This window comes from Phlebotomus papatasi, chromosome 3 (genome assembly GCF_024763615.1).
Source record: "Phlebotomus papatasi isolate M1 chromosome 3, Ppap_2.1, whole genome shotgun sequence".
In the NCBI taxonomy this organism is placed as follows: domain Eukaryota; kingdom Metazoa; phylum Arthropoda; class Insecta; order Diptera; family Psychodidae; genus Phlebotomus; species Phlebotomus papatasi.
Window position 1 is genome coordinate 8,708,145 of NC_077224.1, and position 17,307 is coordinate 8,725,451.

Below are 17,307 nucleotides of genomic sequence, written 5' to 3' on the forward strand. Positions count from 1 at the left end.
CAGCTCTAAATCGAATTTGTAAGCAATCCGTGTTAGCTCACGTAAGAAATCTCACCTACATAAGCCGGTTAGGATTATCTGTTCTTTATTATAGAACTTTCCCAATAAGCAAAACTTGGCCAAATCGACGAAATTAAACCGAAATCTATGAGTCTGTCGAGCGTATTTCGACAATATTTTGTCAAATTTTCGAATTGGTCAGAAAATGCTCTCTGGGTTCCCACTGCACTGTTTTGCTCTGAAGGTTAGTTACCGACGTAAATATGACGATGAAAAAAGTCGTAGGGTTTCAAACGGTTTGACGTCCGAATTAACTCGTGATCCTAAAGCAACAGGTAAGCGAGACTTTACTCACTCTACTTAGGATAATAATATCACTAACAACGCCATCTGTTACTGAATACAGAATATAAAAATAGGGTAAGGTAAAATTAACGTAAGATTTTCGTAAATAAAGTTAGCCCTGGTGAATTTTGTGGCAGGATTAACGGTTTTAGTACGAGAAAACTATAGCTGATTTCTGAATGTGTAATGTAGACCTTCCAAGTCACTGCTATATTCGCAGGCTATTTTACCCTTATTTTGTTGCTTAGGTAGTATCAAGAGGTAACTCATAAGGAATCAGCGAGCCTCCGAGTTCACGGTTCCCTGAAAATGTATAGGTTTCCCTGAGTTCCTTGATCAGACTATCTCGAGTCTCCGAAATGAGTTACCCCTTGGATAGTAAAATTTCAACTCATTGAAAAACAAATATAAAATGCATGTGGAATCCATTGATGTTGGTTAGCACCATGATTAGGTTAAGCCAAAAAGCAAACCAAATGAGATTTTGCAATTTATAGCCTTTTGTTGCGGTAAAAGTGAATCAACTACATTTCCCAGGAATTTTCATAATAGAAAATTTATATGGAATGGAGAAATATTTGTCACTGTATCCATTTTCAGGATTGAATCCCATATTAAATTTATTGCTGGAAAATAACATGAAGAGCAGTAAATAGAGAAAATTGCTTACCTCAACTCGTATAGTGAGATTGTATTCCTTTATACTCTCGTAGTCCAATGGATGATTGACTTTTATATCTGCCCACGTATCCCCATTGTCTGGTCTCTGTTGTAGGTAGAAGGTGTGAAATTTGTTGGTTTGTGCCGTTGAACCTGGCATAAGTCGATAGAACACCGTCGGATTTCCTTCAATGCCCGAACTAATCACCAGCAAATATTTTTCATTTGCAGAAAAATGCAATATTTTCCGTTGTAAGTTGTTTATCACGGAGGATGCATTTTTTTTCAGGAAATACATAGAGAAACACCGTGTGAAAAGGAAAATAAACAGAGAAAATATCACATATTAATAAAGTTCTGTTTACCAAAACAAAATTTATTAAAAAAAATGAAAAATTGAAATGTTTTTCTCGATGTGTTTTCACAAAAAAATGTTTCAACAACCAACTAAAAGAATTATGAGAAAAAATATTTGTTGTGGAACCAAAAATCAAAAGCTCGTTCCATTTCCAAAAAAGCTCTCCAAAAAATTTGTGCAAAAAAATTAAGGGAAAAAGAACAACAACTAGGTCAAAAGACAGAGACCAAAAAAGATTTGGCGTTGAATCTATATCAACAACGCTGTCTCAACTTTTGCAACATCGAGACACAAAAAAATTTAAAAATAAAAATTTTGACGACAAAAACAACCACTCTATAGCGATATCATGCCACAAAATACAAAAATTAAGACATGACACGATTAAGTGAGTGATCTCAAAAAAACTATTGCCCAAGGTACGGAAACTCCCTCCGGAAAAATGTACACCCAACTCAATGTGGTCCTTTTGTAAAAAACAGAAAATCGGGGAGGGAATGGATATGGTTTTCGAATTGTTTGTGTGAAAATTTCACTGAAACTCTATTAACATCTGAAGAATTCAATTAAATTCTAAACTTTTACTTGGTATTAGAAAATAATTCCCAGGGCAACGAGGGACTTTTAAAGGGGGACATGGTGGGATTTTTGAGACTTACCTCCCGCGAAAAAGTCGATGAGAATCTTTGGGATACTCATTGGTATTATTTAGTGACTGAGACACACGCAAACGGAAATGTTACTTGGTGAGAATGATTAGGAAAATCGCATTACCCACACTGACAATTCGGAAAATGTGAAACTTCTTTTTTTTGACACATTGCAGATACGTCAAAAAAGACGAAAATTTAGTTAGAATTGTTAGATTTGTCAAACTACTCGGGTCATCTGTCAAGTTGACGCTGTCAAATGACATTTACATGACATCTGTTGGGAGTAAGGGAGATGATTAGATCTAAGTCCCACTCACTCTCACTGAAATGTAAAACTAATTTTTACAAAACAAAAATCAATTTTGTTTTGGAAATGTTACTTTGACAAATTCAACAAGAGTGACTGAAATCTAGATCTAGCTATCATGTTCACGCTGATAAGCAGTTTCGAAAATAGGTTTATAGAAAACTGCTTATAAAATAACTTGTCATTTCATTTTAACACTAAATCCAAATCTAAATTCATGCTGCCTACACAGATTTTATTTTAATTTAGTTCGACTTCCATTTAATTTTGTTTGACAAAAATTGTGCCTCCCTTTCTGTCATTTGGGTATCACCTGATGCCATTTCACTCTTACGATAAATCAATTTCTAAATCAAAATCTAAATTAATGGTATGGGCTTTAAATTTAATTTAGTTCAACATTAATTTAATTTAGTTTAAGCAAAATTACGCTTTCATTTCTCTCAATTGAGTATCGCCTGTGTCATTTTATTCTCACTCCAAACGAAAATCTAAATTCATATTACCTGCACAGTTTTTATTTTAATTTAGTTCAACTTCAGTTTAATTTATTTTGACTAAAATTGTACCTCACTTTCTGCTACTTGGGTATCGCTTATGATTATTTAACTCTCATTCTGAATTAATTCCATCGGTACGACTTTTAATCTAATTTATTTATTTTACTCTCATTCTAAAACAAAATCTGAATTCACGTTACTGACACATTTTTTATTAAATTTATTTTAATGTCAATTTAATTTGACCAAAATTACATCGCCTGTGTTATTTAACTTTCAATCTAAATCAAAATCTAAATTCATATTACTTGCACAGCTTTTAGTTTAATTTAGTTCAACTTCAATTTAATTTAGTTTGGTCGAAATTGTGATTTTTTGCCATTTGGGCGTCGCCAATGATCATTTAATTTTCAATCTCAACTAAAATCTAAATTCAGGACATCAGCACGACTTTTAATCTAATTTAGTTTAAATTCAATTTAATTTACTTCCATGACAGCTTCTAAACTAGTGTACTTGAAATCGAAAACATCAAAATTAAGAAATCAAAATTTCCTTTCTTTTTTTCAAAAATTTGCTTATGTCCATTCCAAACCTTCGCGCTCAAATCTAAATTTAATTTGGTCTGATGCTCATAAGAAGAAGAGTGAAAAAATGACTTAAAAATATTGATTGAATGAAATTTTTCTGATCTAGAAATTGTCTTAGTAACATCAGAACAGAAATTGCTGTGGAAATTTAGATTGAATCCATTTTCACTTTTTGAAACATCGGTAGCTATCATTTACCAACTCATATGCTGAATTCGTGTTTGGCTGAACGTTGAAAAAAAACGTCAAGGTGACAAGAAATTAAAAGGCCTATTCTAAAAGGCTATCCGGCGAAAAATATTAAAGGTCTGTTCAAGTGGCAAATGATACTTTCAAAATTTGTTAAGTTACAGAGGACAGTTACACAAATTCAGCGGTTTAAATAACTTAATCGGCAACGAGAATTCTTAGTCAGCAAATCTAAATTCACCAAATTTACATGGTAAAGTTTGCAGCGTGGTGTTTTCGCTCCCTTTAAAGTTATAAATTGAATAAGGATCGAATTTGATTCTTTGTTATCTAAATTTGAATTATTCCTTAATTCTTTTGTGATATTGCTTAATTATGATAATAATATTGTAGTACTATATGGTATGTGGTCAGCGATCTCACAAATTTTTAAGGTAACTTATTACAAAGCTATGTTATGCACTTACGCAAATTTAGTAATCTAGATAATTTAGTCAGCAACGAAACTATTGCATTGGCAAATCTAATTTCATCAAATCAAAAGTGTAATATTCACAGCATGTTTATTGCACTGTTTTTAGAGATCTAAACTGAGTAGTGATCGAATTTCATTCTTCGCTGAACAAATTTACTTTTTTCCTGCTGAATTACACAATGCCGATATAATTGTAATACGATGGCATTCATTTGATTTAAAGAATATAATTTGGAAGAATACTTGTGAAGAGTTTGTCAAATTGAAATCCCTGTCCTGTTAGCCACTGAATATTTTACGATATTTCATTGCAAAGCTACGTCAGATACATACTGAAATTCAGCAATCTAAATAATTCTGTCAGCAAGCAAAATTACTTTTCAGCAAATTTAATTTTGAAAAATCAAAATTATTTATAGAATACGATTTTCCTAACCAAATTTGAATTTAGTACTTAATTGTACAATGCCAATTTTATTGTAACACGATGACATTAATTTGATTTAAAGAATAAACTTTGGAAAGATATTTGTGAAAAGGTTATCAAACTGAAATCTCCGTCCTTTGAAGCTTATTATAAAAATGTTTTAGGATATTTCATTGAAAACTACGTCAGATACATACTGAGATTCAGCAATCTAAATAATTTAGTCAGCAACCAAAATTCTTTGTCAGAAAATCTAATTTCAAATAATCGAAAGCATAATGGTTATTGTATGTTAATTTCACCGTTTTTAGAGTTCTAAATTGTATTTTGATCGAATACGATCTTTCCTAACCAAATTTTATTTGTTTTCTGCTTAATTGTACATTGTACATTGTCAATTTTATCGTAGCGTGACAAGACGAGTTCGTAGTACGTGTTTTCCACTGATTTAACAAACTTTTAGGGCACTTCATTGCAAAGGTACGTAGGGTACCAATGCAAATTCAGCGATCTAAATGGCTTACTCAGCAGCCAAAATTCTATGTCAGCAAATCTAATTTCACCAAATGACAATGCTAGTGTTTGCAGCAAGATAACTTCAGTCAATTTAGAAGTTTAAATTGAGAATTAGTCTAATTTTAAATTTTTATCGCCCCGCCATATCTTGTAGATCAGAAAAATTTCATAAAATCAATATTCATCTCTATTTCTCTCTCAAAAAATTTTCATATATCTGTCTTCTTCTTTTGGGTGGAATTCTTTTGAGAAAGAAAAATAGGTTAATTTTATTTTCATGAAATATTCCTGATCTGAAAGGCACGATGGAGGTATTACGAACCTAATTTCATATTTGATTGCTTAACGTATTGTAATTCAGCGTTCTGAATAATTTAGTCAGCAATCGAAATTTTTTGTCAGCAAATAATTTCATATGACGCTGGCACACCTTTTCAATTGAGTGAAATTCAATCGATTAAAATTTTACCTCTCTCACTCTTTCAAACTGAAATTAGATACAGCTGTCCCTTTCGATCAAATGAAAATTGGAATTGAAATTGAAAATGAAATTGAAATTCCAATTTTCATTTGGCAGAAAGAGACAAATATATCTTATTTCAGTTTGAAAGAAAAAGAAGTAAATTTTCAATCGATGGAAATTCACTCAATTGAAAAGGTTTGCCAGCGCCAATAAAATCTAAATGGTAATGTGCTCTAAGTTGATTTCTAATCGAATTTCAATCTTTCTAAACCGAATTTGATATTATTTAATTGCTTGAAAGAAGTTTAAAACGATTTTTGTAAAAAGTTTATAAAAGGGAGATCCTCGTTGTGTTGTCAAACTTTTAAGGCACCTGAAGTGATAAATGTAAGGAGTTCAAACAAAGGTCATCAGTAGAAGTATAGGGGAGACCGGGGGAGAATTACCCACATATAGTATTAGATAGTAGTATCTTATAGTTTGCCTTCGAAGAAATATTGAGAAAACCACTCTTTATTCGAAGTATATACTTCCCTTCCTATTCAATGAATTCCTATTCCTATTCGCTAATTCCACCCCGGTCTCCCCTAACCAAATATCGCTTTAGTATTTGTACAATGACTTTGGTAAATATTGGAGTTATTCCTCCAAAAGAAATTCTATTAAATAAGTTTCACAATTTCCGGATTTTCAGTGTTTTCCCTCTCAATTTTGGTGCATGAAATCAAATAAAATAAACACACATTTCGTCATATTGCTCCCTTAAATCAAAAGGTAAATTGCCATAATTGAGGGAGCAAGATGAAGAAATCACATCTCAAAAAGGTTCTACTGAATACGAGTAAAGTGAGGGGTACGGATTTGAAGGAAGGTGAAGAAAAATTAATTGGCAAATATGGTGAAAGCAAACAGTGAAACAAATATTAATATTATTAGTTGCATGAAGAAGTAAAAACCACACAGACCTGGCCTTAATTGAAACCACTTTTCCGCCAACTGGCATATTTTCCTTGACGTAAATCGGACCGTAAACATTATGGTCCCACACAGGTGGATTATTGGCTCTATCGACAACGTCTATTTGCACCTCGACCGTTCGAGACAGGGGCGGGTAGCCCTTATCCTGGGCCATCGCCTCTAACTTATACGTCTCACGCTGTTGTCCGGCAATCGCGAAAATCGTCACACAACGCGGCAAAATCAAAAAACAAACAATTCGCAATTAGATGCTAAATTAGAGCGTCTTTTTCTTTCACAAAAAAAAAAATTAAACACCATCAAAAAACAGGTTCATTTGGAAAAATTTTGCATTAGAATGAAAATTCGATGTTCTTCTCTCGTTGGCCGCTGTTGTATGCAAAAATTAGTTTTAGCAAGCAAAAAAACAGTCTCTATAATTTCTACAGACTAATTTGTAAAAAAAAAATCAAAATCGTTTATTAAATATATTTCGTGAGTGAGACAGAAGGAAAACATAATTATTATATAAAGTTTATTATCAAAGTTCCGGGATCAAGAGAGAGCTCTAGCCAGAGTGCATTTTCATATCAAAACAATTCTAACTATCCCAAAGTTGGACATATCTAAATCCAAAAGATAAAGACTTCATCAACCCAAGTTCGGAAATGAAGTTTTATCGCAATTTGTCAGAAATTGTTCTTCAATTCACACAACCCTCGTCTGAATATGCAAATGTAATTTCTCCTTAAATACTCAAGTATTAGTAAAATTTATTTTGGAAAAAAGTTCCATGAATTAAATAGAATTTTATAAGATATGTTATGTTCATAAAATTATCAAACTTTACCCCAAATGAAATATGCAGTAGACGCATTATTTTGCATTCATTGAGAGTTTTGAGCTTTCCCAGAGAAATGGAAAATTTTCAACATGGAAAATATTTATACAAACTAAAGTAGGAAATGTTGAAAGTTATTTCTGTAGCTGGAAGCATGTTGTTTCTCAAATTAATCATACGTTAGACAAAATATTTAAAGAAAGTAGGATATTAAACAGGAAAATCGACACAAAATATTTTAAAATGATTTTTCAGAAACCATTTCCCGAAATAAAGTTTAATGATCTCCAAAAGAAAATTTGTCAGTTAAATAGATTAATTTGAAATTTAAGGTTATGATTAACATAACCTCAAACATGAAAAGACAAATATTCTGGTACTTATTCAGTCAGGTCTTCTAACATAAAATTATTATCACACATTTATGCAAAAATAAAGTCCTAATGGAAAAGCTTTTTATAGTATACATTTGTCAAATTTTTTTAGGTTAGAACATGTGCCTTTTAGATGTTCAAAATACAATGGAGCCCCGCTATAGTCCATATTTGGTTCCAGTTTTGACACTTGGGTCGCACTATAGTCCATGTCATATTTTAAAATTATCAACGACTTTTAGTATTGAAATTGCTCGACAAATTCCACTTTCTTTGCGATTGTGGTACTTGTCCTCACTCTCTTTATTATGGATCACAATTATCACAACTACTCAATAAAGTTTGCTAAAAATATTAAAATAATTATGACAACATTGCATGTTGCGTACTAAAAAACATAACCCAACTTAAAATCAGTGTTTTGAAATCTACGGTTGATAAATTGTGGACTGTGGAGCGATAGCCTATAGCGGGGCTCTACTGTATTAAGGTTAGATTATACGCCAAATATTAATGAAAATATAAATAAATTGAATAAATAACTCTACCGGTAGGGAGGAACCGGTCGACTTGAGAGCACTTTACCTTACATTTGTCAATTTTTTGAGGTTAAAACTTGTGAATTTCTTAGAAATCTGAAGTATAAAAAGATCTGATAATTTTGTATGCCTTTTAGATGTTCAAAATAGTGCTATTGTTACACAAGCATGCCTTCTTTTAGAAATGTGTGTTAGAATTAGATGTCAACTGAATATTTTATGACAAAGCTTTCACGAAAACAACGCTATCTATCACTTTATAAAAAAATACTTCGATATTCGAAGTCTACTGCGATTTATGCCGACTACGCTCTTACTTAATGGACTTTATCGACTATATTAAACAATGTAGGACCACAAACTATTTATAGGTGGTTTACTAAAAATTATAATTACAGTCAAATTCTTCGAATATGTACATTTGAGGAGTATAGATGACTTTTATTAATCCTGAAATATGAACAGAATTAAAGAAATGGTTTAGGTAATATATCAATAAAATTTCTCGTTAAATAATTTGAATTTATCTAAAAAGTTAATTTAATACGATAAAATTAAGAAAGAATCCAGAGAAAAATGGTTCCAGAGTGAATCTATTTATTTATTTATTTATTTATTTTTCTTTTATTTTAATTCTCAGCGCACAATAACTTTTGTTTGTAAATATGATTTCATAATTTTCTATGAGAGAGAGCGAGATGACTAGATCTAGATTTCACTCACTCTCACTGAAATGTCACAAACATGTTTACAAAACAAAAGTTATTGTGCGTTGGGCATAAGCACCTTGAAAAGAAAATCTTCCTCAAAACTAAGCCATTGATTTCTGGAGTTCTTTTTTTTAATCGATTACCATATTTTTTTTAGTTTACAATATAGGGGCGACCGATGCAAAATTAGCTACGGATAGAATTAGACAATGCATGGCATGTTACAGTTTTTCTCAGATGATCATAAAATAAAACACCCCGAAAAGCATATTTCGAGATAAATCATAAAAAACACTTTCAAACGACCTTAGAACCGGTTTTAAGAAAAATTAATGAAAAATACATGATAGTACGCTTTAGTAGATATTTTAAAAGGCACGGGCGGATCCGAAAATGGTGACTTGAATTTTCCGTTTTGAAATTTTCAGAACGTACAATCTGTGAAGAATAAGATGATCTGAGCTGATCAGAAAAGCTAAGCATCACAATAGATCTGATTATTAAAGAATCAAAACTAGAAGAATTGAAAAAAAAGCAATTGGTTGGTTTCTTTTTATTAAAGCTAACAGGGTTTCAATTTCAATTTCAATACTTTCGTAATAATTCTTTTCAAAAATCCTTAAATCCTTTAAGGACGACAGGGCCACAATTTTGAGTCAGAAAATTCACTTCACTTCAAGCAATACAATTTTTTTGAGAAACCAGTGTACCAAACGTTCTTAAAGGTATCTTTTGTTAAGTGAAATTAATTAACTAATTTGAATTTATTCAAATTACTAATTTATAAACTTGGTGAAGTGTTTTCTTTTGTTCTCTAAAATATGTGAAATATTTTTCAAAAACAGATTTTTTTACAAAAAAAAAATAATAATTTAATCAATTCAAAATGATTTTTTGCTTCTTTTAATGTGAGCATTATCACTATTATTCAAATTAAAAAAAATCCGTATTCTCTTAAGTCTTTTGAATATTTTCAAATTTTAAACAATTACATTAATTTTTTTATAATCAAAAAATATTCTTGATATTACAAAAGGTTTTTAATTGGCATTATAATATATTTTTTCTAATAAAATACTTCCTGACTTATATTTTATGGTTTTAGATATCAATTAATGATAATAAAATAAGAAAAAAAATAAATACAAACTTGTATTCCAAGTTTTGCGCGAAGTTGTTTCGTTGTCGAACATTCTCGGGTATCTTACCTAAATATTGACCGAAATCGTCTCTTCTCAGCCTAAAATCCTACTTTCTTATTTACGAGTTATCTTATTTTTCTTAAACAGTCTCAAAGATAATCAGTAAACACCCCTACCTTTCCCTATAATAAAATAACATGCAGAATAGAATACCCAATATCGATTTTTATAATAATTTATAAATTGAAATAGCTTTATTTTCCATTTAAATATATTTTAATATAATTAAAGCCTTAGTTTGAAAGCTTCAAATAATATAAAGCTATTACCATTATGCCCCTTGTTAAATACAGGGAAATAATAAAACACCTGATTCAAATTATTGTGTTATATTTATCATATTTTTCAGGTATTCTATTTAGGTGCAGAAACTCTACACTCTAAATAGTTTCAATTCTATAACAATATGCAAAATTTTTTGCTGATATTTAAATTAAATTTCTGCCAATTGCAATAAATTATAATTAATTAAATTAGGCAACTCTTTGCATTAACATTGTGCACTGTAGAGAAGAACGTGCTACCTTCGGACGACTCAATTATCAAAAAAATAATTTTTTGCAATATGTTCTCAATCATTTTTTCTCATTATAGTATCATAATTTAATAGCTAGTCGAATACCTTAAATTTCCTGATAAGAGCCATGAGTTAAATCCATCAGAAAAACTTGAAAAAATTGAGTTGTTTGAAGCTTGAGTCGTCCGAAGGTAACGCGCTTTCCTCTATATGGCGCTATCCTGGCATATTTTCATCAGGCAATACTATTTCTGCCGTCATCGTATAGACAGAGTCATCATTAAGTTTAAATTAACAATGTAAGGTGTTTCGTCGAAACCTACCGTAAGTACGGATGACTTTGTCTCCAGCGAGTGCCTTTGACACCCTCCCGTTCGTGAACTTTTCTTTAATTTGAAAGTGTAAAAATGGTCTTCATCGATCAGACATTGTAGATCGGATCCGTAAAGACCATCCTTGAATTCTAGATTCTAGAAATTCGAAAGTGTAAAAATAGTCTTAATTGATCGGACATGGTAGATCGGATCGGTAAAGACCATCCTTGAATTCTAGATTCTAGAAATTTTAAAGTATAAAAATGATCTTCATCGATCAGACATCGTAGATCAGATCGTTAAAGACCATACTAGAATTCTAGATTCTAGAAATTCGAAAGTGTAAAAATAGTCTTCATCGATCAGACATCGTAGATCGGATCGATAAAGACGATCCTTGAATTCTTGATTCTAGAAAGTCGAAAGTGTAAAAAAACATCCTTAAATTCTATATTCTAGAAATTCGAAGCTGTAAAAATGGTCTTCATCGATCAGACATAGTAGATCGGATCGGTAACACGAGCCTTGAATTCTAGATCTATAAATTCGAAAGTGTAAAAATGATCTTCATCGATCAGAAATCGTAGATCGGATCGGTAAAGACCATCCTTGAATTCTAGATTCCAGAAATGCGAAAATGTAAAAATGGTCTTCATCGATCAGGCATGGTAGTTCGGATCGGCAAAGACTCCTCTTGAATTCTATATTCTAGAAATTCGAAAGTGTAAAAATGGTCTTCATCGATCAGGCATGGTAGATCGGATAGGTAAGGACTCTCCTTGAATACTAGATTCTATAAATTCGAAAACGTTTCTTCATCGATCAGACATCGTAGATCGGATCGGTAAAAATCATCCTTAAGTTCTGAATTCTGGAACAGAAGAATGGTCTTTACCGATCCGATCTACGATGTCTGATCGATCAAAACCATATTCACATTTTCAAATTAAAGAAAAGCTTATGAACAGGGGGTGTCAAAGTCACTCGTAAGGGACCATGTTACCTGCATTTACGGTAAATATGACCGTTTCTAAAAATTTATTGTCAAAAAATCTTCAACCATTAACTGGAGTTGAATTCTCTAGAACTTTTTCAGCTAAAAAGTAAATACAAAGTGTTTTATTGGGAAAACCGCTGAATAGATTTTAAAAAATTAAACCATTTTGGAACGGTCTTGGATAGGAGTATCGAATCGTCGATAACTAACAACAAACCTTCCTTTTATATCAAAGCGGTCTAATAAAAATACTTTATTGAGTAATCGAAGAACAATTTATCTAACAATTTATTATATATCAATTTAATTAGTTTAGAATTGTTTTGTTGATTTTAAAGCACTCTGAAGAGCTTCCCAATTGGCCCCAAAGCCCCAAACAAAAATTTCCAAATGGTGAAATTTTTGTCAAAAAAAAAATTATCGCAAAAAGTTGATGTCATAAAATGTTTTGCAGTGTAATGTAGTTGTTTTAAAAGCTCTCACTAGCGCAGTCCAGGATGCCTCCAAAAATACATAGCTTGTTAGTATTCCACACATCAAATTAAACCACTCATTAGCTAAATAAATCATTAATGGAAATTAGAATTTATATAGGGGGAGGGACACTCTCTCGCTCTTTGTATCCTGATGAGGTCAATGGATGTCAAATTTGTACTAAGCTTTTGATGGAAGAAAGAGAGGACTCAGTATTGTGATTTTGAGATTGACATCCTTGAGCTCTTCAGCATTAGCCATTGGATTAAATATTTAGTTAATAGAGAAATATATGGTATATACCGATGCAGTACTCACGAGCACTCCTTCTGACTCAAATGGTCACCCTGTTTTAATGCACTGGCAGATACTTACATTACAGGAAAGTTGTTGAGGGGCGGGGGGCTAAAGGGGATTTTCTTTGAAGAGATTTTCTCAAGTCAGAGGGTTGAGTTTGTTATGTTCAAAGGGGCGAATGGGGGTTTATATAGAGTTTTCTGAGGATTCGATGAATGGGGAGAAAACGTTGGGGATTGAATGTAGAAACTAAGAGAGCTTTCTCTCATACACACAAACCCTCCAAGGAAAAGCTCTCTTACTTCACCCTCAAACCATCCCCCAAAAAATGTATCACAAAAAAGTTCTTTTTGTGATATTGTTGTTAATGCTTTTTTTGTGTGGCGTTTGTTGTTGGATACCAACCTTGCTTTAACTGATGTAACAACCGTACCAACAGTGACATTTTCTTTAATGTGAATGGGGCCGTAAATACTCTTATCCCAAATTGGCGGTTTATTATTTCTGTCGACCACATCTAATTCAACGTCGACATCAGCGTACGAAGGTGGTTCCCCTTTATCAGAGGCACGAACCCTCAGTCGGTATCTATCTCGCTGTTCGCACAAAGATGGCGGGGTGTGAACAGAAAAAAAGAAAAGCAACAAATAAAATTCAATAAACAAAACAATACAAATTTTTTTCAGCTAATTTTTCTCATTAAAACACTTTTTTTTTGAAACTTATTTAGAGGACTTCACGACTGTTAAATTGCACTTTTTCCCTTGTTTTCTTTCTCTCCTTTTTGACACACCTTCAATCGAGTAGCGCAATTTCTTTTTTTCTCTTTAATTTTGTTTACAGTGGCCTTCACCTGTTTATCATTATTTCGTTTTAATTAATTTGCGAAAACACAAAAAAACGCGACAGACGAGGAGAAAAAAAATAAAGGAAAAAACGACAAAACAAAATACAATAAGACAGACAAGGACATGGATGAGGAAAATTAAAATAAAAATAAAAATTTCAATATCCTAAAATGAAAAACCAAAAATATCATTATAATGGGCAGCGCACAATTGCTTTTGTTCTGTTGAAATGTTTTTGGAAACTTGCTTAAAAAAAGCAATTCGAACTTATCTATATTCACTATGTTTACTACACAGAAAAAAATATCTTGTGTGAATTTCTACTGGGGACATAGTTTAAGACTAAGTTTAGACTTACTTTGAGCTGTGAGGCTAGATTGTTATACGACTTTTTCGCCTATTTCGAAATGAAGCTGGTCCTTACAATTATTTTATTTAGATCCACAATTATTTTATCTATCCAAATTACGTCATGTTAAAACCCAGTTTCCTTTAGAACAGAGGTGTGGAAGAACTGTTTGAAACCCAAAAAAACGTCAAATAAAGCTTGTTCGTCAATGGTCAAAACGCTACCTGAGTAAACTTATTTTGACGTTAATTTGGTTTCAACGGTTCTTGAACAACTCTGCTTTAGAAATATGAGAAAAAACGTATAACAATATAGCCCCACGGCTCAAAGTAGCCCCACCTCCCCCTACGAAACTTTTGTAAATCGTATAACCAATGAAGTTCGTCACTCTTTGTATTTTCTGCACAAACATTGTTCCAAACATGATCACTTGATGAGTATTTTCACACAAAATTACACAAAAAATGTTTGTGTAATTTTGTATTTTTTCGTCAAGTTTTGCCAGACAAAAATATTTGTAAAAGAAGAAAAAACAAACTTTTGTTTGTTTTGCATTTCTTCGTTCATATTTAATTTTCTGACAAAAATTTACGAACAAATGACAAAATTATAAAAACATTTCTCGGTGTGTTTACGAACATTTACGAACAAAAGTTTGTACAGGTCTCTACTCTGAAAAAAAATGTTTCCTCAAATTAACAAGACAAGTTTGTAAAAAGGATGTTCTTCCATACAGAATATGGAAGAGTTTTATCAAATCGGCGGCCAACTGAATCTTGTTAAAAATTTGTAAAAAGGGTGTTTTTCCATATAAAATGCATGAAAAAGTTTTGTCAAATTGGTCAGTAACATACTTTTGACAAAATTTCAACAAAATGCATTTGTTCGTTTAGCAAGACATTTTTTCAGAGTACAAATTGGGAGCACTTTCCGTCAAAAAGTTTGTTTTTAACAGAACTTTGACGTTTCCACCTACAGCAATGTAGACGATTTCCTTCAGAAACACAATTTTGACGAAAATATCTCCCAATGTGTAGAGGCCTTAAAAGAACAAAAATGCCTAAGTGTTCCTATTCGGATAATGTTAGTGAAAAGTACTAACTTTTAAAAACTTTATCAAGAGTTATACGATTTATGGCCTCTATTTGGAACAATTTTCGTCAAAAATTGTTTTTTTTTTTTCAAGGAAATTTCCTGCAGCGCTGTATGTGAAGCCATCAAACTTCTGTCAAAAATGGATTTTTTGACAAAAATTACTCCTAATGAGTAGAGGCCTTTTACGAACATTTCATAAACCCTACACAGTAAAAAAAGATTACAGGGATAATCGTTGGTTTGTTTTTTTTACCATGATTATTCTAGTAAAGTTACTCAAATATGTATTTCAGCAAAACGCACAATCTAAAAATGTGTAATTTAAATTTATGTAATGGTAAACTATGTAACTAATTGCGAATGATTACACAGTTGTGTACATGTTCTTACATTATTTCGCATAAAATTACACAGTCTTCAGGCAAAATGTGTACAAATTACACAGTTTTCAGGCAAAATGTGTACAAATTACCCAACAGTGTATCAGTATACACGATTACATGTTTATGTAAAATTTACAATGAAAATCATTGTAATGTAGCTGAAAATTTTTTACTGCGTAGTTTAAATTCACAAACATTTAGGGTAAAGTGCTGCAAGTTGGACAAAGGTACAAGTTGGACAGGGCTTTTTTTCTTGACAAATTTAGTACTTCATTTTTATTTGTATATTTTTAGTACTTTAGTTTTATAATTTGGTTCCTTGTGCTTAAGAACAAATTTTGTACTGTATTTATCAAGAAAAAATCCCTTTTTTATCACTTTTTATCACTATACCTTTAAAACTTTTATCACTTTACCCTAGGAGCAATTTTTCAATTTGTTTCCTCTGTAAACAAAAGAAAGTTTATTGCAAATACCCAAGTAGCATTTGCATCTTAATATTGCTTAGTAAAAAATTTTTAGCAAGACCCTACAGAGCCATGTAACCTGAAAAGCAAGGTTTGTAACTTGTTTGTTCTTTAGGAATATGAAGTAAAGTAATGAAATACGAATTTTGTTAAAGTGAGAAAAGTATATTCCTGAGAAACTTTTAATAGACTCCATTTGTTCACTTTACAAACCTCTTTTTTTTTTGTAATGTGAAAAGGCTTTGCTAAGTGGACAAATAGATTTTGTTTAAATTTTGCCAAAGGGATATTATATACCAATTTGACAAAATTTTTTGTTACTTTTTTTTGGAGAAACTTGCTTTTGACAATATTTTTTTTGCAAAATATGGATCAAATTAACATGTTCTATTAGGATAAATGTGCATTCAAATTTTGAAATATGATCTACCCTTTGCAAACAGATCAAATTTGAATCAATTTGAACCTCTTATTTTTACCAGTGTGTAAGTATTCCATTATAACGAGCCTTATTTGCGTACTTTTAATAAATTTATTAACTTCTACCAGAATTCAAAAGTTATATTGTTATAAAAAACCTTTTAAAGGTCGAATATACCCAAATAGTATGCGATGAAAAGATTACTGCCGGATGATCCTGGTCTGAATTACAAAAACGAGACTTATAACGATTTTAAAAGCGTCAAATCACGAAAAATGGGGAATTATACGTCGCGATCGTAGGTTATTATGTGAGTTATTTAGCATCAGAAGTAAGAATTACCTAAAAATTACGAATGTACGACTCGAAATTGACGCGACAAATTCAAACTTCGCAAAAGTTTAATTCCACAAAAAAAAGTATTGTAAATATTTTAAGACAGTTGCATTTATGAGAAAGTTAAGTACTTTATGAATGAAAAATAAATAAACATTTTTTTTATTATAAAATTTCCAAATTTAGAAGACTCAAAATGTCGGTGTCGATAAAGTTTAGGACTTTCGTACAAGGTGTTTTTTCATGGAAAAAAATATTGACTGACGTTTCTGAAAGTTCTATCAACATTAATCCTACGCCGACGGTGAATATTTTTCGCAAAGGAAAGTATTGAAGCTTCTTGAATGTACAAGAATTTCCGTTGTAGAAAGAGAATTAATTTGACTTCATTTCACTAAACGTAGACTAATTTTAATAAACGTAGAAGACGGATTAGGCGTAAAAAGTCAACACTTTTTTTTATATTAAGCTTGATATTAGAAATCATTCACGATTTAATCAAAACCATAAATTCTCCAATTATAGCGGTTGTTTCTCGAACAAATGCAAGTCAAAATTACCTACAAGAGAGACGGAGATAACTAGATCTCTGTTTCATTCACTCTCATTGAAATGTCAAAAACATGTTTACAAAACAAAAGTTATTGTGCGTTGTGCATAACTCATAATGTTTAACGTATATTAATTTCTGTTTTGTAAACGT

The 17,307-nt window shown here is 31.4% G+C and overlaps 1 protein-coding gene across 1 annotated transcript in view; it reads right to left on the reverse strand.

The window, feature by feature from the left end:
* LOC129806624 (neural-cadherin) overlaps positions 1 to 17,307 on the reverse strand; it is a 654,674-nt gene that overhangs the window by 463,020 nt on the left and 174,347 nt on the right. The window contains exons 9-10 of the mRNA XM_055855343.1: positions 13,111 to 13,301; positions 1,016 to 1,205 (exon numbers count right to left, since the gene is read on the reverse strand). Of these exons, the coding sequence (XP_055711318.1) occupies positions 1,016 to 1,205; positions 13,111 to 13,301 (381 nt within the window). The remainder of the gene's footprint in view (positions 1 to 1,015; positions 1,206 to 13,110; positions 13,302 to 17,307) is intronic.